This window comes from Sceloporus undulatus, chromosome 5, assembly GCF_019175285.1.
Source record: "Sceloporus undulatus isolate JIND9_A2432 ecotype Alabama chromosome 5, SceUnd_v1.1, whole genome shotgun sequence".
NCBI classification, from domain to species: domain Eukaryota; kingdom Metazoa; phylum Chordata; class Lepidosauria; order Squamata; family Phrynosomatidae; genus Sceloporus; species Sceloporus undulatus.
The window spans coordinates 192,560,851-192,581,942 of record NC_056526.1 but is presented as its reverse complement, the minus strand read 5'-3'; the positions used below and the strand labels follow the sequence as shown (position 1 = coordinate 192,581,942).

Sequence of the window (21,092 nt, the reverse complement as noted above, 5' to 3'; positions counted from 1 at the left end):
ACCATTTTACTTCCCCATTGTGTTTAATGGGACTTGAGCATCCAAGGATTTTGGTATCCACAGGGGGGCCTAGAACCAAACCTCAGCAGATACCAAGGGCCCACTGTATTTTTAAACTTTTGTATGTCTTTTAAATGATTTGGACTGTTTAATATGGTGATTTTAATTGTTTTTAAAAGAAGTTGCTTTGTTAAGATTTTAAAATTGATTCTCTTTGGCAGCCGCTTGGATCCCACTCTGGGAGAAATACGTCACACGAACGAAATGAAATAAAATACAATACAATAAAATATTGAGCATCTTGAAAAGGAGAGCACCCCTCCTGCAATCCAACATCTGCCGCCCCCATGGCCCTTTCAGAGTTTTGGGACATTGCCTGTGGAAGGGGCATGTCTGTCAGATTTCCAGTTTAGATTTGATTTTAAGTGCATGCTTAAATTGCACATCCTGATTGGATTCAAGAGCGATGATTTAGGTTAACTTGTGCAATCTTTACAATGCGTTATCGGTTTTGGAGAGCATCTCGCTCACTCTTGCCTGAACTTAGTGCTCAGCAGAGAGGGGAGGCTAAGGTCACAAACAAATGGTATGCTGTGGTTGTTTTTGTTACACAGATCCCTGTGTGTGTGTCCCCAAATCCTCAGTGACATATTGTGAGCATCTGTCCATAATGGCTGCAGTTGATTTTTCCTGCGTCTACGATCATCTTTCATGGAAAAATTGCAACAGTAATGTGGTTTTCTCTTCACAGAACCAAGTGACGGACACTAACAGGAAACTACAGATGGAGAGCAAGAAAGTAAGCCTTGGTTTTCTCTTTCCAAAAGCCTCCCCTGTAGGCCTTGGGCATGATCCTGGTTTTGACCCCAGGTGTTTTGGGGCTGCTTTGTTCGAGGAGACTGTACCTCCGCAAGGAGAAAGGACCTTCCTCTGAAAAAAAGCTTCCTGTTCAGACCCCTTTGCTTACCTGTTGTTTCTTCCATGACGAAGCTGCTTCTTTTGAATGCACCTTCTCTCTCCCAACTTTTTGGGATTTATAGTTCTCCTAAGCCAGAAAAATGGGCAGAATCATCTGTCTTTCAAGCTGTGGTTTGTAGGAGATGTTAAGCATGTGAAAGCTAAGTTTGCCTTAAGGTTCTTCTCCAGTGGCACTTTCTTAATGTACTTTTGTATTCTGCAAAGCATCATGGATAAGGCTATATAAGTAGAAATATTTGCTCAGCATGGGGTTTTGTAACTCTTTCTCAATGGGCTATCTCATAGCTGACTCTCTCCCTTGAAATATTTGTGCAAAGAGACCTGGAATGGTACTGAAGCCATGTTCATTAGCAGCAAACCATTAGCAGCAGTAAAACAGGGCCCTGCAGACCTCACCGCTCCTCCATCTTGGTTGGATGAAGCCGGTGGACGCAATAGTTGTCCTGACCTGCAGCCTTCAGTCCTGCATTTTGGTATTTGGCAGACGTTGCTGCAGACCTGGTACAGATAGCTCAGAATGTGCTGCTGGTAAAACATCTCTTTTTTTCCAGCTGGTGGGAGCCATGGAAGAGCTGAAACTGTGTCGCCTGCAACAGCGGAATATTTCTGCCACGATGGATAAACTCACGCAGTGCCTTCCTGGTGAGAGAATAGAAAGGGGACAAGGCTGCATCTCCATGGTGGTTGAAGTGGAATCACGGTCCAGAGTTTCTTACTGACTTCTGTATTTTTTTGTGTCTCTTCTGCCCTAGTTCTGGAGATGGACAGCAAATTAAGGGAACAAATGAAGTCCAAAAGGTAAGACCATGAAGGCGGCTTTGTGTGACAAAGAGAAAAAGGAACCAGACTTGAGGTCTGGATTTAATTAAAGCATGTGCAAAGATCTGCTGTAAGTGAAGTAGTAAATGCCAGGGCTGGAGCAAAGCATTTGGGGGCTTATAGCAGAAAACAGCTTTCTGCTCCAAGGCATGGCAGAATCCACTGGCAAACTCTTGGGACTCCATATACTCTGTTCCTAAATGAACAGGCCCAGTCAGTGCACCAGTCTCCCCACAGCCGTGAGGCGCTTCCTTCAGTACAGATCAGGAACATCCGTGGGCGGAGGTAAATTATACCTCTGCTCTGTCATGGACGGATCACTTTCTGGTCAAGGTGGGACTTAAGGTTACTACCCAGACCCCCCTCGGGGATGGAGGACCTATTAGAATGGTCCGCCCTCAAAGGCTGATGTAACCCAAAAGGTTCCAGGAAGCCCTAGAGGGATATATGATTGGGAGTGACGGCGATTCGGTTGATGCCTTGGTTGATACCTGGAATAACAATTTTACCAGGGCTATAAACAGCATTGCTCCTGAGTGTCCTTTCCAGCCCGCTCCTAATAAAAAACCATGGTACACTGAAGATCTTCGTAAAATGAAGTGGACTGCGCGGCTATAAATTCTAAAAAAGCAAACCTCGATTTTGCCGTTTTCTGTAAGGGATTCTATTTTACTGTGCCATTGTATTTAATGGGACTTGAGCATCCATGGATTCTGGTATCCACAGTCCGTTCTGGGACCAAACCCCAGCGGCTAGCAAGGGCCCACTATACGTGCATGTTTGTGTGAGAATTAGTTAAGAGGTTCAACTACATTAAAATAGTGTACAAACAGGATACAGAGGCGCTCCCTCTTTGCTAACTGCTACCACCCTGGTCCTTGGAAGGAGAGAAGAACGGCAATATCTGCTGGACTTGATCCCCTTCTCCACTGCCATTTCCATCTCCTTTTGTGCCCCGTCTTTTTAGACGGTAAGCCTGAGGGCAATGAACTGTTAAAGGAGTGGTCTGTAAGTTCCTCTGAGAGCCTTTGCATATAAAACACTCTAAATAATAAATAAATAAATAAATAAATAAATAAATTCTTAAGAATAGAAACAGAAACAGAAAAAGAAAAAATAGAGTAAGAAAAAGTGAAGAAAAATGAAAAATATTTGGTGGAGTTTCACAATCTGTGTTGTGTACTATTGCGAGTGATTTGTCTCCTCTTCATCTTCTTCCTTTTGCACCTGGCAATTTTTGTTGTTGGTGGTGGGCAATGTGGGATGAAACTCCCAGGGAGTCCTGCCCTTTCCTTTCCTTTCCTTTCCACCGCTGTCTCTTACTTTCTCCTTCGTTTGCACAATCTTCCTTTACAGTTGGCCCTTGCCTTACGTGGGGATCCGTTCCGGACCCCCCTGCATAAGGCGAATTCCGCCTATGCTCAAGCCCCATTCATTTGAATAGGGCTTGTGTGCAGTGGCGCAGGAGTGTGCGGGGCGCCATGGGTGTGTGCCCCATTCATTTGAATGGGACGCGCCGCCCCTTGTGCCCCCGTGCTCCCCATGGCTTGAGCGTGTCTGCTCAAGTCCGTGTAAAGCGCGTCCACGTATAACGTGGGTGTGCTGTACTTTCCTTTCTCCTTTCTACCTCTGTCTCTTACTTTCTCCTTTGTTTACACAATCTTCCTTTCCTTTATTTTCCTTTCCTTTCCATCCCATCCCATCTCTTGGCTTCCTGTGACTCATCCAGAGGGGACTTGGTGTTAGTCTGTGAACACCTAAAGCAAAGTCTTGCAGATTTTTGGTCCTGAAGGTGCTATACAGCTGGGTGTTGGTTTTCAAGGGTCCTTTGAGGTAAGAGATGGCACTGTGTAGAGTCCCTGCACAAGACCCTTGTCTGAGCAGAGACATGGCGCCAAGGCTGTCAAGAGGCTGATTAAGGCACAGAGGGAAGCCTCCACTGGAGGACTGCACTCCAGGGATGCTGGGAATGGTATGCCTGAGTCCCCATGATCTCTGCGGCTATAGATCTCTGCGTAATGGGAAGAATATTTGCTGCCCTGACTGGTCTTGGGGGGGGGGGTGGCCTTGGTCCCAGACATAGCCGTTCCTTGCAGGTCCTTCCAGTGATACATTAAATAACAGCATCTTGGAACAAGAAAAACTGGAGTGTGCCTTTGTTCCGCCGGCCTGAGGTCTGGCTACTCCTGCAACCTTTGGTCTTCCTCCTGTGGAGATGCATTTTATTGGAAATAGCTGTGCATAAACCTCAGTAAGACAAACAGAGGGTTGCGCTCTTGACGGCCTCTGATTTTCAAGTCAAAACAGCCTCTCTTGTCTCCAGTTCGATATTATGCAAACATTGCTTAGAGAGGACATTTGAGTAGTCCTCTGTGTGTGTGCATGCACGTGCTTTGTTTTTAAACCGGCATGCCCATTGTCTGACTAGACACATTTTTAGTGGTAGGGGGTGCCAACATCAGAGTGTCCTGGCTAAAATTTTTTGACATGCACTGTATTCTTGCCTACATCTCTTCCCCAGTTTCCTTTATTTCCTCCCTGAGGTAGGAAAGCCTTCTTGGTCAGGAGCAAAGCTTGTTTTGTTGTCTGGTAGATAACCATGAACATGTTTCCAGCCTGGTCTTGGCTGGTCTGCTCACCTACATGCGCCTGTGCATACAGGTAATCTGGATTAGCAAGCCATGCATTGTTGCATGACTCAGTCCAGTGGAAAGCTGCAACATCCACTTGACTGAGTTGAGAAGAGTGGGAAGTGCCCATGAATTCATAATGTAGGGTTGCTATATCTCCAGTTTGATGAGGGTTTTCTTGGATTCAAAGCATGACACTCAGTGCTCACTTAGACCCTGATGTGGCACAGAGTCCAAGCTTTCATTCAACACTTTAGCCCTCATAGGAGCCAAGGTATGGGGCAGAACATGGAGGCACCCTTCCATCAAACATTTCTGCAAGAAAGAGGCAGTTAAGAGGTGATATAATAGCCCTGTTTAAACATTTGAAGGGATGTCACACTGAAGATGGAGCAAGCTTGTTTTCTGCTGTTCCAGAGAGTAGAACCCGGAACAATGGATGCGAGCGACAGGGAAAGAGATTCGACCTCAACATTAGGAGGAACCTTCTGACAGTAAGAGCTGTTGGACAATGGAAGAGGCTGCCTTTTAGTGTTTTGCAGTCTCCTTCTTTGGAGGCCTTTAAACAGAGACTGGATGGCCATCTGTTGGGGATGCTTTGAATGAGAGTTCCTGCATGGCAGAAGAAAGGGGTTGGACTGGATCAGGGCTCTTCTTGGGGTCTCTTCCAACTCTCTGATTCTATGAACAAGTCTGCCTCCACCTTTCATGCCTGAGGCAAGGGCATGTGAGGAGGAAGGAATGAGGTAGGAGGGAAGGGGAAGGGGAAGGATGGCAGGCCCCCCCAGAGCGCAAGAAGCAAGGAGGGGGATGCCTTGTGGGGGCGCAGGGTGAGGCAAGGGAAGGAGGACAAGGGAAGCTGTCTGGGGGGCACATTGCCAGTTGAGGGTTTGTGGCTGATCTTGCCTGATTCAGATGAAGATGATCCGGAGGACTATCTCTTCCTTGCTTTGGTACTGAGATCTTTGGGAGGGAGGCCCTTTTCTCATCACCTTCGTGGGCATATCCAGTGGGATTGTGAGACAGAGCCTTCTCAGTGGCTGCTTCCAGGTTTTGGAAGTCTTCCCCCAAGGAGGCCAAGATGGCTCCTCCTTTGCTGGTCTTTGGTTGACCAGCAAAAAATTCTTCTTTTCCAACCAGCTGCTAGGAATTGACTGCTAAGGCTTTTGAAATTGTTGACTTTTATCTTTCATGGATTTGTATGAAATAGTTCATGCAATAGCATTTTAACAATACTTTTTTGTATGCTTTTACATGTGTTTTTGTATGTATTTTTTTTATCTCTGTCCTAATTTTTCTAAGCTGCCTTGAGTCCTGGATTTGGAAAAAGGGGGCATATAAATGAATTAGTAGTGGTAGTAACTGAGGTAGTATGGAGTGGTGGAGACCAGGATTCGAATTCCTGATTGGCTACGAAACCCCCCCCCCCCATACCCTTGGGCAAGTCACACTCTCTCAGTATCAGATGGACACATAGGCATATCTATACTGAATAAATCTTGCCAAGCTTAGAGCAACCATAAATCATATAAAAACACACAACAGCATTGGGGGTGGTAGTAGCAGCAAGAATAAGAATAACAGCAATAGTTTCATTTTCTCTTCCAGACACTATCCTGCCCTAAAGACCTTGGAGCACCTTGAGCATATGTACCTGCCTCAGGTGAGCCACTACCGCTTCTGCAAGGTCATGGTGGACAACATTCCCAAACTGCACGAGGAGATCAAGGAAGTTTCCATGTCTGACCTCAAGGACTTTCTGGAGAGCATCCGCAAGCACTCGGACAAGATTGGCGAGACAGCCATGAAACAGGTGAGGAGCTGGACCTCAGGGCAAGGATGGAGGTATGCCATTCCTCTGCATGGAAGCCCCCTTGAGTTGCTGGTGGCCACGGGTGCCACTTTGGCCTCTGTTTGCTAAGGTACCATTGGATTCTGCCCATCCACGTTACCTACAAGGGCGTGCGGTCAAGGGGAATGGCATTTGTTTCACTGTCTTGTGATCCCTTTGAATGTTACAGAAGGGCAGTTGGTGTGCTCTGCAGACTTTTGAGAAGTGCAGTGTGTGTTATGAGAACTCGTGGTTCTGTCTGGAGGTGGTATCTGGTTTCATGTGCCAGAGGATGGCTCTCATTCTGGGTCTTGTCATGATGTAGCTGTTTAATTTCTTTGTAGGACAACCAGGTCACGTGTTCCTACGGACCAAATGACTGCAAATGCATAAGTGTTTTCATGGCTTTGTTGATGTGAAATGGTCACAAAAGAAGTAGCTACTTTCTTCTTTATTGTGGATGGATTGGAGAAAGGCAGTGTTCTCACCTCTGAGCTTGGAGGAAGAAGCTGGGAAGATCTTGCCAGGCCCTGGAGTGCAGTTTGCTTGGATGGGGGAGTGATGCAGCGGAACAAACTTTATTGATTGATTGATTTAGAGTATTTATTTATTTAGAGTAACAAAAAGAGCTAATGGGGAGGGGGCCTTTTGAGACATGCATGTGACTATGGATGAGCCTACTTGCCAGCTAGAGTGGAAGGCTGCATCATGCCAACGATGCACCGTAGTACCACTGCAAATCCACCTGATCTTATCTGATTTTGGAAGCTAAGTATGATCAGGGCCTGGTTAGTCCTTGGATGGGAGACCATCGGGAGAGATGGCCACGAAAGATCTCCAGGCAGGGCTAGAAGGAAAGAGTCTTGCCTGAATATGCTGGGGAGCCATGGTTGCCCATCAGAACTGAGAGCACACTGGGCTGAATCTAGGACAAATAGTCTGTCTTGGTTTAAAAGTGCAGCTTCTTGTATTACTAAGGAAGGGAGCAGCTGACATCCTATACAAGACCAAGAGGATTGAGGTTGGGGTGTCTCTGGTCTTCTGTTGCCAACGTTTGCCACACTTGGAGTCATGGTGGCTCCTTGCCAGTGGGGTTAGCCAGCCGTATGGGGTCCTAGTAAGGGAGAGGTGCATATACATAACTTGCTGCAAAGTGACTTTTGCTGTTTTGGTGGACATACCATATTACGGTCTTGCCAACCTCAGTCCTGTTTCCATCAGAAATTCCCAGGAGAGTGTTTCCGTGGACCCTTTAGTGGGCTGGTGAACACACCAAATGGCTCTCATTGTCAAAACCAGACTGGAGCAGACTCCTCAGAAGCCCATCAAAGCCAATAAATGATTGCAGGTACTAACAGTCTTTTAAAATTTCCTTTGTCTCTGCAGAATTTAAATGGGCCGCATTAAAATGATCCAGGTTTACCTGATGCAAGCAGTTAAAAGCTTGCTTGTTTATGGAAATATTTAATGTCTGGCATGAAAGCAACCATGTTTCTGGAAAAGCCACTTTGTTCTGCTCGTGGAAAGTACTAATAGCTTTCACTTGTCTTTTGGTGCCCGACTGGCGGAGAATGTCTCGCTCCACGAAGTTGCTCTGTGTCCAGTGAGAGCTGTTTGCCAGGAATCCAGAAGGGAGAGGATGTGCGCGGTCCTTTCTCCTTTGACTGCGTTCCTCTCCGTCTCACTGTGGCACTGAGCAAGACCCGAAAACCCCATTGCTGGCGGAAAGGCTCCTCTTCCTGATTTAGGACACTAAAGCCAAGATGTCTTAGATTCAGCTTCCTTCCCCTTTACTGTTAAGAAGCCTAGATTGGGCCATTTCATCATTTAAGTGATATCTTAGCTGCCCTGTAGCACCAGGAAGGGGCAGCTGTGGCCTTCAGATGCTTGCTGGAGTGCAGCTCCCATCCTTCCTCATCTCTGGTGGGACCTGATGGAAGTTGCAATGCAACAGCTTCTGGAGGCTACAAGTTATCCAGAGCTGCTTTAGCCGAACAGTCTTCAGAAATAGCCATGCTACAACATGTTGCTGTAGTCTGACTAGGCTGTTACTCAGGCCTGGATCACTGTCCCTGCTGTGGGACTTTCCCCAAGACAGTTTGTTTCCTTTGCTTTCAAGACAATCCATTTTGCTCCAGATTCACAGATTTGGTGCAGCTCGCCCACTGATTCTGTTCTAACATTTTTCCTTTCTCAAAGAAGTGCTTTTGAAGATGGCACCTGAGGAATGAACAGTCCATGAAGATCTCACTGGAAATACCTGCAAACCAGGAGCTCAGGGTCTGCCTTTACCTGCTTCAGGAACTGCCTTGTACAATCTGTGTGGACTTTGCCTGGAGCACTATCACTTTGTCTGTGTATTGCTATACACACATCTTCATCTTGTTAGCTCTTTCTTGGGTTACTTCTGCCTAGAAGGGTGGATTTTTAAGGCATGTTCACGCAGAGCAGTGACTTGTAAACTTGGTAATTGTGGGGAGAAGGCTGGGCCTATTAATTTAGTTTAACCAGCTTGGAACAGAAGGTGGCAACATGGGAGATGAAGCCCAAATGACACTTCCTTCCAGCAGCCAGCTTTGAACCAGCTCAGCAGAGGCACTGGAAAGCTTTGCTGTCTAAAGGGTAGATCCAGTCTGCTAGGTCTCCTTCCTAGGGATGTACGTAAATACCTGTTTTATTACCCTAGTATGCGAGGATGAGTAGCATTTCACAAATATTGCTCTACAGTTTTCAACTTTTATTTGCACAACATGACCTGTTTCTGTACAGAAATACATGTGGGTTTTTTTTTTTGCAAGGCAATTTTTGCAAGACAGTTGCTGAATATTGGTGTAGAAAAAGCATTTTTCTTACAGAAACACATTTTTCATTCAAAATTGGTATTGTGCACAAATGCTGTTTTTTCTGGAAACAGGTTTTTGCACTTCTCCCCATGTGTTTCTGTGTGAATAGTTTGATAACCAGCTGGTGTAGCAGTTTGAGCGTTGGATGATGGCTTGAGAGACTGGGGTTTGACTCACTGCTGCTCAGCCATGGAAACCCACTGGGTGACTTTGGGCAAGTCCCACTTTCTCAGCCTCAAAGGAAGACAAAAATAAACCCCTTTTGAACAAATCTTGCCAAGAAAATCTTGTAGTAGGTTTGTTTTAGGGTTGCCATAAGTCGGAAAGGACTTGATGGTACACAACAACAGTTCCCCAAAACACTTTGGGCTGTGTGAATACTTGGTGAAAACTGTGTAGAATTCTTGCCTGTGTGTTATTTTTCCTGGCTGAGTTTCCAGACTGTTGGAAAACAAATAATGCCAAATGCTGTGAAGTTGAAGACTTTCACGTCGGACATCCATAGTTCTTTGTGGGTTTTTCGGGCTATGTGGCCATGTTCTGGAAGAGTTTGTTCCTGAAGTTTCGCCAGCATCTGTGGCATCTTCAGAGAAAGCTGGCATGGAAGTGGTATGGCAAATGCTGTTTGTTTTATTTATATCCCGCCTTTCCCCTGGCTTCCATTCCTGGGGTCTTAACTGCATGTGGGTATCACTGAGAACATGGTTTGGTGTTGGGTCAGCCTCTCTTTAAAGGCTCTAAGGCATAATTCCACTTTCCAGCCATTGCATTTTCCATGTTAGTTTTTGTCCAGAATGGACATGGGGCCATTGGCTTCATCCAGTTTTTTAATGGCTTCAAGATCCTATGGGGCCCTTTTAGCACCTCACCCCAACTCTCATAAAGGCAAGAGAGCGAGAGAAAGGGAGAGAGGAGTGTCATTGGCATACTGCAGAAGAACAACAAAAGGCCTTGTGGCAACTCAAAGACTAACCAGTTTTATTTGGCATAAACTTTATACTCCATTTCCAAAACCAGCATATGAATGGCTGTTCATTAGTATGAATAAAGACTCTCAGCAGTTTAATGTATATGTTAAATAGTACAGAAGCCAAAATAGATCCCTTGGCATCTATAGCACAGTTAAAGTGGAACAAAGCTGAAGTCTCCCAGCAGTATAACTTCTGTAACCAGAGAAAGGTGGGGACTGCTGTGCATCAGGAATGCTTCAGAGGTGCAGTGCCCCCAATTCCCAGCCTGGACCCTCTCTCCAAAAGGGTGGGATGCTTGGTGGTGTTTAAGGCTCTTCAGAGGCTCAGAAGAAACTGGTGCTATCTCTTTTCTCTTTTGCTCTGGCACAGCCATACCTGAAAGCCCAACCGTGTGTATCCCCAATTAAACTTTGGCATGGTCTTGTTCTTGTCTGAGTCTTTCTGGGCCACATTGTGCCTCCAGATTCAACCTCTTCCCATTCTGCATAGAATATTTTTCAGTCTCAGACCAACTTAAATTTGACTGTGTTGACAGGCAGAAGGGTTTTTTTGGGGAGAAGGTACTTGCTTTGCCGCCTTCTGTACCTGAGCTTGGGGAAACCGTTGTCCTCCATATCTTATGGTTTGTGCACTGGACTATGACTCTGGAGACCAGGGTTCAAATCCCCGATCGGCCGCAGGTCACACTCTCCCAGCCTCAGGGGGAGGCAATGGCAAACCTCCTCTGAACAATAAATCTTGCCAAGAAAACCCCATGAAAATGTCTCAGGGTCTCTGTAAGTCAGAAATGACTTGAAAGTGCACAACAACAACAACAACAAAGTGAATTATTTAGTGTATATCCTGTCCATCTCCCAAGCTGGGAGCTAAGGTGGCTTTGTTGTTGTCAGTTGCCATCAAGTTGGGTTTGATTTATGTCAACCTCATTGAGGAGAGATCTCTGGTTGAGGTTAAGACAAGGTGGCTTTCAAGAAGGTTGAGACAAAAGAACAGCTAAAAAAAAAACCCTATGTAAAAAAAAGTTAAAAACAATTAAATTATTTGTCATGTTAGAGCACCAACAATTTAGAACAGTGCAAGAATAATGTTCAAACCATAAAAATAAAGATCATACGGAGCACCCATGCTTCATTGAACAAACCAGTTGAGCCCCAGATTCCAGTTTAAATAAAAAGGGCTTTATGAACATGTAAAGAGAGCACAGAGAAGGGATTAACCAAGCCTCCTGTGTTTTGACAAAACAAGATAGTGACTAAATTAAGGTTAATTGAACCCACGCATTGTGGGCAGCCAGCCTTCAGGGAGAGAGGTTGGCAGCCGGCAGCAGGGTTGGCCTTAAAAGCTTGTGCATTTATTTGTCTTCAGAGTGATGGTGAGGGAAGGGGGGTCTCTCTGGGACAGAGACCATGGGGACTGCCATTCCCATAGACTTTTAGATGCACCCTAACACAAATGCTATAACTTGGTAGCACTAATCTATAGAGGATCTCTGAACCTCTTGTCCAATATGCTTTCTTGCTGGATGGCTCTACAGGACGTGATAAATTCTGAATGTCCTGAGCTTGCCTCTTCTTTGGTTCCTTAGCACGGTTGGGGATGGACTGCATCTTTTGAATGCTCAAGGATATCGGATATGTGTTTTTATTGTATGGTGTTAACATCTGAGTTATGCCAGACATGCGAAAGGAGTCACCCCAGACTGTGCTGCCTCTGAGCATCCAGCGCATCTCCGGGGAAGTTTCTTCAGTAGGTGCCAAGAACAACCATGCCACAAGCCACAACTGTGTTGTGGATAATGGTGGGCTCCGCAGACAGACAAGTCCCCCCGCCTCTTCAGGGAAGCAAACGGAAAGAGAGAACATTTGCAGCCCTCTCCTTTTTGCTCTGGAATCTACTATTTATTTTTCTTATGCACTGATACTGAGGGGCACAATCCACCGGAGCGGTTCCTGCTCCATCCTGGGGAAATGAATGAGGCCATGGCCAAAGCGTTGTGCTTCTCTAACGCATCCCTTGCTCAGAGGCATAAAGCCAGCGCAAGGCTCAGTGTTTGCAAATTGTGCCCACTGCTTTTCTCCCTTTTTCTATGAGTGTGGCTCAGCAGGTACTTTCTCACATTCTCTTAGAGAAAAGGATGGTGGAAAAGTAGACCACAGAGCCTGAAGCAGCAGCCCTTATGTACATTTCAGGTTCTCGAAGACCTGTCTGTGTGTGAGCCTCCTATGTCAATCTCCTCTGCGAATTCTACAAGAGACATTCTGTCTTTGGCGTCATGAGGAGACATACTGAGATCTCCACTACTGGGGCGATGCGTGCGCCTGACCCTTTCTAACTGGCCTGTGCCATTTGTGAGACGGTTCAGGATCTCACCTTGGCTAATTTTGCTTTGTTCTGCATAGGGCATCTTCATTGGCCCTCCGCTCCTGTTGGGCTCAAGGTGCATTGGCAGCTCATGGATAAGGATTTACATTTCTAGACATTTTGAAGCCCTGGGTGGGGGAAATGGGAACATCTCTGGCTTTTCACCCCCTTTCCTCCCAGAAAGACATTGGAAAACTTTGGAAAACTGAAAAAAGGCAATATTAGCAGCCTTTATGGGTTGAAACTCACATTGTGACTTCAAGAATATAAAATGCATGGTATGTAACTTGGTCTCTTGTAAAACTGGTATATTAAAAGTGCACTTTATTGAGAAAATAATTGCAAATTGAATTTAGTTCTTTTAAAAGTCTACTTTTTGTTACAAAAAAGCCCTAAACTGTAAGAGACACTTGAACTTCTTCTAAGGAACCTCTTTGGGTTTTGCCAGTTTGCAAGGAGCAGGAAAATAAAAACAGACGACGCCATCACCATTAGAAAAACAGAGACAATTATTTTGTCTCCTCTAGTCTTCCATAGTGTCAAGCAGATGTAATGCAGTCATTCCCATAAAAAGAACTGGCAATGGAAACCAGGACGAGGAATTGTAATGATCTGATACTGTGCATAGTATTACGTGAGGTTCCTCCTCTTACATAAGTGTTCAGAAATGATTTGGGGGCAGGAAACATGTGAACAATTTGTCTTAAATACTGTACTTTATTCATCATTCTATAAGAAAATATTCCAGGTCCAATTAAAAAAAATAAACCTCAGGGAAAAATGGAATTTGGAACAAAATGGGGAAGAAACCTCCCCCCCAACCCCCCCCCCCCGTTCTTTCCCAGTCTTTCAGCTCCTAGAGTGCTGCCAGGCATGGAAACCATCCTCTTGGTCACCCCTGCCTGCTTTGTCATCCGTTTTGGCCAGTTGTACAACAGAATTTCTTCCTCAGCATCAGGGGCTGGAGTTGTATGGCCCTCCATCTGTGACGAGCTGCCATCATGGCCAATGTTGAAGAAGAATGGGAGTTGTAGTCCAACTTCTGGAGCACTACATGATTCCCATTCTCCCTCTACATCCTCCTTTTCCAGCCCACTCAAATCTGGTGCCCTCCAGATGTTTTGGACTTTTAGCTCCTGTCCACCTCAGCCAGCTTACTCAGTGGTCAGAAATGCCACAAGTTGCCTTCCAGATGTTTGGGAGAACATTAGCTTGGGAAAGCCAGCCTGTGATTGCCCAACAGCTTGTGGTTCCTGGAGATGAACCCAGTGCGGATGTGCTGTGGAGCATAGCCCATCATGGAAAATGGTTCCTTCTGGTCCAAAGAGTCCGTCGCTATGTTTGGTAGTAAACAGAGGTCCAAGGAAGGGTGACATGAACCCTTTCGTTGTAGTCACTTCTTTTGCGCCATCTTCTCCCAGAGTGACTCTGCCAACAGCAAAGCTTCTGGTTCTACTTTTTGTAAAAAGAGCATTCACATGACTGTCTTATCCCTGGGTGGGCTGTAGAATCACAGAACCTTAGAGTTGGAATGGACCACAAGGGCCATGTAGTCCAACCCCCTGCCATGCATGAATCCACAACTAAAGCACCCCTGAGAGGTGCCCATCCAGTTTCTTTACAGAGATCTCCCAACGGAGAGTCCACCATTCTCTGAGGTGGTTCATTCCACTGTTGACCAGCTCTGTACCTTGGTTGCTTCCTTCTCGTGCCCTAAAAGATGCCAAGTCCGCTCATGGCCCTCAACATGGCTTCTGTATATTTGGAGAGAACTGATGGGAGTTTTTCTTTTTCATTTGTCTGAGATGCCAATGGGTGCCACTTCCACCAGCCTTGGAAGTGGAGCAGGGCTTGTCATGGAACCCGTTTGACTCCACTTTTTGGCACAAAGGCACTCTTCCCCCATAGACTCCCTCCTCCTTCCCCTCTTTCCTCATGTACCAGAGAATGCAGCGGTTGGAATGACATATTCGCCGAGCCCTGCTTGCTTTCCAGATGCTGATGGCTGGCCTTCCAGTGGCCCGGAACCATGTTTGAAAGTGCCATTTGGACAGTGGTTTTAATTATCCACAAGCCGAAGATTTTCAAGCCTTGTGTAATCTCCCTGCAAAGCAGATGGAAGTTGTTGGAGCTTCCCCATGCCCCCCACCCTCGGTATGTATACTTTATAGAAAATTAGATTTAACTGTTCGTGCAGACAGCATCCTCATCTTACTGTTTGTCAATCCTTTGGCAACGGCCGCGGCAGGCCTGCAGTTGTGGCTTCCTCACCCTTTTGGCTTGCCTCTCTGCTGCTTTGCCTTTGCAAGGAGCCTTCTGAGTCCTTTGGCCTCCAGGTGATGTCTGAGATGGGCCTTCAGAGCTCTCATCGAACCAAGGGGCCCAGGTCCCTCTTGTGGGTCTGGAGCCAGACATACTCCCCCATAAGCACAGACGTCCCTCCTCCTACAGTGGCTCTTTTGTCCCCAATGGGAGTTGCTTAAAGAGCACATTTGTCCCCAGAATTTGGGCTCTGGCTGGCCTTCTGCCATAGTAAAAGGGATGCCACCAAGCCTCTAGTGATCAGGCAGAAAGCAGCAGATAATACTCTTGGCCTGCAAGCCATTGTGCCTGGTCTGGAAGACTATGCATTTGCCAAGTGGGTGCTTCTGCAGAGCAACAGAGCTGCAAAACACAGTACCAAAGACACCCAGTTTTCTACCCTGGTGGAGGGGTTATTGCTCAGCTTCATAGCTGTGCTTCGTATTGGAGAAATGTCTAGTGGGCATTTCTTACTCCTCAACAAAATATGAACCCCCGGAGAACCTGGGCAAACATGCCACATGCATGGCTTACATTTAACTGTCCTTTTGTGTGCTGCTGACCATGACTCACCATGAATGGAAAGATTTCTGCTCTGGAAAATGGAGAGCCTTCTTTTGGTAGCATTCAGTGCCACTGAGTAATCTGTAGCCCCTGGTATCCTTCTTGTCGTGACATCCTTTGTGTTGAACGCGGCCGCGCCATCTCTACCCAGGTCCACCTTCACTCCTGAAGCTCCTTCACTGCTGCCATCTTGGAGGACTTCCTTAAAGTCATTTTCCAACATGGCTGCTTCCCTCTCTCTTTTTTTTTTTAAAAAAAATCTTGTCAAATCGAATCCATGCACAGAAATGAAAATGCTAAAAATGCAAAGAGAATGCATGTGCTTCCTGCATGTCAGAACACTTATTCGGAAGAAGAGTAAAGAAACCAACCACTTCAGTGCTGTTCCCACCAATGCTTCTTTTCTCAGAGGAGTTCTGGAAAATGAAACAAGACCCCCTTTCCCTGTAGATCAATGCTTCTCCGGCTACCTGAGGTGAGGGATATTTTTCCAGTGTGAAAGGGACCAGAGCCATATTTGTGCCCATTGGCTACAATTGGTTCTGTCTTTCCTGGAAGCTCTCCAGAGACTGGAAGCCCATAGCTCAGGGACCGGCACTGATCCAAGGACCAGGACCTTTGAATGAACTGGAGCTGATCGAATACAGGTCTTGTCCTTACAAAACAATCTGCTCCCCGTCTGATTTCTGAATCCTGCCAAGCAGAGCATCCTGAGTAGCAAAATCCCACAGAACCCACCGCTCAGCAGGGTTTGGCATAATGTTGGGTGTAGTTCACGTTGAGCTCATTAGAGGGAAAGTGATGGATACTGACTCTGAACCAAGCTGACACTGAGTACATTTCTAGTATGAGACGGTGTGATTGATCTGAGGAGGGAATGTGTTTACAAGGATGTGAATTCTTCCTCCCAGCAGCACGCAGGGTTTGCGTTGAGACCAGACTTGTATTAGGGAGTCATTTTGTAGAATGCAAAATATATTTTGGGCTTTTCAGTGGCTGCCCTCAGGTTGTGCAGGTCCTTACAGAGAGCAGCTAGGTGCACCCTGTTGCTGTTTTCCTTCCATCAACAGGCAAAGATCTTTCTGTTCATGCTGGCCTTCCACAGTTAAGCTGAACTGCTCTAAAAACACTTTGTTTTAAACATTGCCTTGGACTTCAACTTATGGTGACTCTATCAGTGAGTCTCCTCCAAGTCCTTCCACCTTCAGCAGTCCTGCTCAGGTCTTGCAGACTCAAGGCTGTCATTATGGCTTCCTTGATGGAGTCTATCCATCTGTAATATGGTCTTCCTCTTTTCCTTCTTTTCCTTCTAACTTTTCAAGCATTATTGTCTTTTCTAGGGACTCATGGCTTCTCAGGATGTGTCCAAAATACAACTCAGTTTAGTCATCTTGGCTTCTTGGGGCAGTCCAGGCTTGGACCCATTGATTTGTCTTTTTAGGAGTTCATGGCATCCACAGAATTTTTCTCCAACACCAGATTTCAAATGAGTTGATTTTCTTCTGATCAACTTCCTTCACCGTCCAGCTTTTACAGCCATCATTAGAAACTAGAAATACGTTGGCATGGATAATTCTAACTTTAATATTCAATGAAAGATCTTTATACTTCAGGATCTTGTCTAGTTGCTTCATAGCTGCCCTTCCATGTCATAGTCTCCTGTTTCCTTTACTGCATTCTCAGTTTGGATTAATGACTGAGCCAAGGTATGGAAAATCTTGACCTTCGGTGCTTTCATTGTCTGCTTTAAAATTTCATAGGTCATTTGTGGTCATTATTTTTGTTTTCTTAATGTTCAACTGTAAACCTACGTTGCACTTTCTTCTCTGACTTTCTTCAGTAATCGTTCCACGTTTTCTGCTATTTTCTGCTAGTAGTGTCATCTTAAGTTGTTGTTGGTCCTTCCTCCAATTTTCATGCCTCCTTTCTCTGAGTCTAATTCTGCTTTATGTATGAGACATTCAGCATACAATGCTGCCAGTTGAAAACCTGTTTCTCTGTAATCTCCTCAGCGACGGGACCCATTTCCTCTCCTCATCCCTTCCCAGTGGGTCTCATTGCAGTATTGTGGTGCACTCCAAGTGACACAACTTTACTTCCAGCTGCCATTTTGGTGGTGTTTTTGGGAGGTTTGTAGGGCATGGGGACATAGAGGAAGCAACATGCTCATCTTTAGGAGGTTTTGGAAGATTTTGGCCTGTTTCTGGGGGGCGGGGAGTGAAAACAAATCAAGATAAAGACTGCATGTGGAGCCATTGGTCAAGTTGTGGCCCATTACACCAGCCAGAACTTCACAGATCCAATTGTAAGGAGGGTCTTGGCTTCTCTGGGCTCCTTATGTGCCTGAAGGAAGGAGAGATCCTCAGATTGTGCTGCTGAGGAAACGTTGAAGTCGGGATCACCTCTGAGCCCTGCAAGATATGACGGCCGTCTGCTCTTAAATCAAGGAGGCCTGAGAAAACCATGGTTGCACTGTGGAATCTGGAGCTCCTGATAAGCCTTGATTTCTGAAAGCAGTGATTCAAAGCCTGGATGTTGGGTCTCCCTTCACTGGGAGCCTCTCCTGTCTGGAGCGTGCCTCTCAGCATAGTCAGAATGCTTTTCTTGCACCCAGGACCACCTTGGGTCTTGAGGCCTTTCCTTTGTGGGGGGCTGAGGGCTGGGCTATTACTTGGCAGTAGGCTGTGGACTTTGCAAGGCCCTCCAGTCCTTGGTGTCTCTGTGCAAAAGAGTCTTGGATCCCAGACGTGCTGGAAAGCACCTCTCCTTCAAACCTTGGAGAGCTTTTGCCACTGGGAGTTGGTGGTGCTGGCGAGATTGAACCACCCTCTTCCTTTGGCGTGGGGGAAACTTGCTTCAGAGGTACACCCCAAATCTACCACCCCTTTACAAATGGAGTACAAGAGAAAAGCTCTGGACAAGAGATCTGGTGAGGGGTTTTCCCTTTGGGCTGAGGGAAGGTGGAATTTGCAGTTGTGATTGCTGGATACATGCCGCTGGGAGGCTCTTTTGCCTATGCGTTTTTCCTTTGGCCCTGCATTGCTGCATGTTGCCCCATCAGAGTCCAAATGTCCTCATTATCTTTTTATACAAGCATTCTTGGCTTTCTGTGCAAAGCCGCATGTGTTTGTTTAACAGGGATTATTACATGCCTTCAAGCCAATGTTCGTAACATTCTTAGAAAGAATGTAGAGATGTATTAACAGGTGCACTCCTGTATTCGTTTTAGGCTCTCAGGCTCGATCTTGCGTTGGCTGTACTGCTGTCAGGGATGGCTTGGGAGGAATGCTGCAGAAAGAGCCTCCATCAAAATTTTTCCAAAATTTGAAAAAATAGGGAACGCCTCTAGTCCTAAGCATTTTGGATAAGGGATACTCAACCAGTAATATGGTGTCATTTGCATATCTTAAATTGTTGATGTTCCTTCCTCCAATTTTCTCGCCGCTTTCCTCTGAATCTAATCCTGCTTTAGATGTGATGTGTTCAGCATTCCAGTTGAAGAGCTACAGCAATAAAAGGCAGCCTTGACTGACCTGCTTGCCATTCCAGCACACCTGTTTCTTTACACATGATCCATAGTTTTTCATGACTTATATAATCAAAGACTTTGCTTTAATCTTTGATGCACTCCATTATCCAATGTTTATTTGCAGTATGATCTCTAGTGCCTCTTCCTTTCCTGAACCCAATTTGAATATCTGGCATTTCTGGCTCTATATGTGGCAAAAATCTTTGTTGTAAGAGATCGAGCATCAGTTTGCTGACAGCAAAAGCTGGATGGCCATCTGTCTGGGATGCTTTGATTGTGAGTTCCTGCATGGCAGAAGGGGGTTGGACTGGATGGCCCTTCCTGGGGTCTCTTCCATCGCTATGATTCCATGATTCTACATGGGAGTTTCCAGACAATGGTTGTTGGATTGCTGTGATCCCTGGAGTCTCCTTTCTTGGGGATAGGAGTGTATATTGAGCATTTCCAATCTATGGGCCAGTGTTTTGTTTTCCATATTTGTCGATAGATTTTATTTAGTCCTAGAGTAGATTCTGCCTCTGCAACCTAAAGCAGCTCTATTGCTATGCCATCTGCTCCTGGTGATTTATTTCTCCAAAGTGCTTAGAGGGCAGCTCCCACTTCATTTTCTAAAACTGGAGGTTCATCTTCATATACTTCTTCCTTAAATAAATCTGTCATCCTTTCATCTCTTTTATATAGTGTTTCCATGTATTGTTTCCATCCCCTTTTTATTTCTACATGGTCTTGTAAAGTGTTCTCCTGCTGGTTGTGCTGCTTTGGAAAAAATTCTCTTTGCACAAAAACATTGGGTTCTGCACAAAGTGCAACTACATCCATCTTTCCCCACAAAAGCAGAAACTTTTTTGTTCAAGTGACAATTTCATAAACACATCCCAAAATGTGGACAAAAACAGATGACCCTCTCCCCCTCCGCCGAGATTTGTCAGGACACCCCGTTACTTTAAGGATGAGAAAAATGGATAATGCTTTTGACCTGCTGATTGCCCGCAGAGGCTCTTTGGGGCTGAGTCTCCCTTGCCTGGCCCACCTTTCCCAGCCGCCACTGCCTCTGTCCGCTCTTTGTAGCGGAGCCTGCGAAAGGCCCCCGGGGAGACCTCCTGTCTAAGCAGACGGCCATGTAAACAAACACCCCGTCCTGTCCTGAGCACGCTCCAGCTGCCTGGAGCCTTGTTTTCGGCTCTGACCCGGCAACCTTTCCTCCGGTTGGCAGCGGGCGGGCGTTGACAGTCCGGGTGGTTCAGCCAAAGTTGAGAGTGACTTTGCTGGTGGAGGAGGAGCGGCAGCTGGGCTGGTCCGTGTTATTCGGCAGGACCCCCTCGAGGCCACGCTTTGAATCTGGTGCACATTTCAAAAGCATGTGTTAAACTTTATGTGATACTGATTGAAACAGAGGGCCGCAGGCAAACTGGCAGAACCGCGTGGTCGCATCTGCCAAGCGACATGCAAAGGAACGTCTCCTTGCAGTTGAGAGGACTGGAGAGGCTCATCGGAGTTGGGTGGGACGGGGTGGGCTGGGGGTCCATCCACGTGAGGCATTTGTATGTCCACTACATGTGCATCGATACTTTGCCTGGGTTCAGGCCATTCCTGTGCTCGGTTTTAATGAGGTCCCGTTTATTTTGCAAGCTCATGTGGTAGTAATAGCATGTCTTTTATCATGCCCTACTTGCTTTTCCTTTGAGTTCAACACATGTAAAAATAACATCAACAGTCCTCCGCAGCTGCCACACTGGGTTTAGGTGTCTGCACAGTGTCTGTTGTGGCCAGAGTAGCCATTTGGCGAAGGTCATGGCACCCCCCACCTGTTCTCTGGGGATGGGGCAGGGTCACCCCCAGCTCACTGCTGGCTCTTTTGGTGAGAGATGCTTTCCTTGTCACCTGCTGCCTGGTGCTTTAAAGCTGGAGATTCCAGGGGCTGAAAGGGTAACCTTCTGTGTGCAAAACACATTGTCTGTCCTGAAGCAATCATAGAATCATAGAATCGTAGAGTTGGAAGAGACCGCAAGGGCCATCCAGTCCAACCCCTTTCTGCCATGCAGGAACTCCCAGTCAAAGCATCCCCATTGACAGATGGCCATCCAGCCTCTGCTTAAAGACCTCCAAGGAAGGAGACTCCACTACACTCTGAGGAAGGAGTGTGTTCCATTGTCGAACAGCCCTTACTGTCAGGATGTTCTTCCTAATGTTGAGGTGGAATCTCTTTTCCTGGAGCTCTCATCCATTGCTCCATTGGTTCCTATTCTCTGGAGCAGCAGAAAACAA

At 46.2% G+C, this 21,092-nt stretch overlaps 1 protein-coding gene across 1 annotated transcript in view; it reads left to right on the top strand.

Moving 5' to 3' along the window:
• Positions 1-21,092, top strand: part of EXOC6B (exocyst complex component 6B) — a 259,373-nt gene that overhangs the window by 39,739 nt on the left and 198,542 nt on the right. The window contains 4 exon segments of the mRNA XM_042470120.1: positions 752-799; positions 1,530-1,620; positions 1,731-1,776; positions 6,036-6,240. Of these exon segments, the coding sequence (XP_042326054.1) occupies positions 752-799; positions 1,530-1,620; positions 1,731-1,776; positions 6,036-6,240 (390 nt within the window).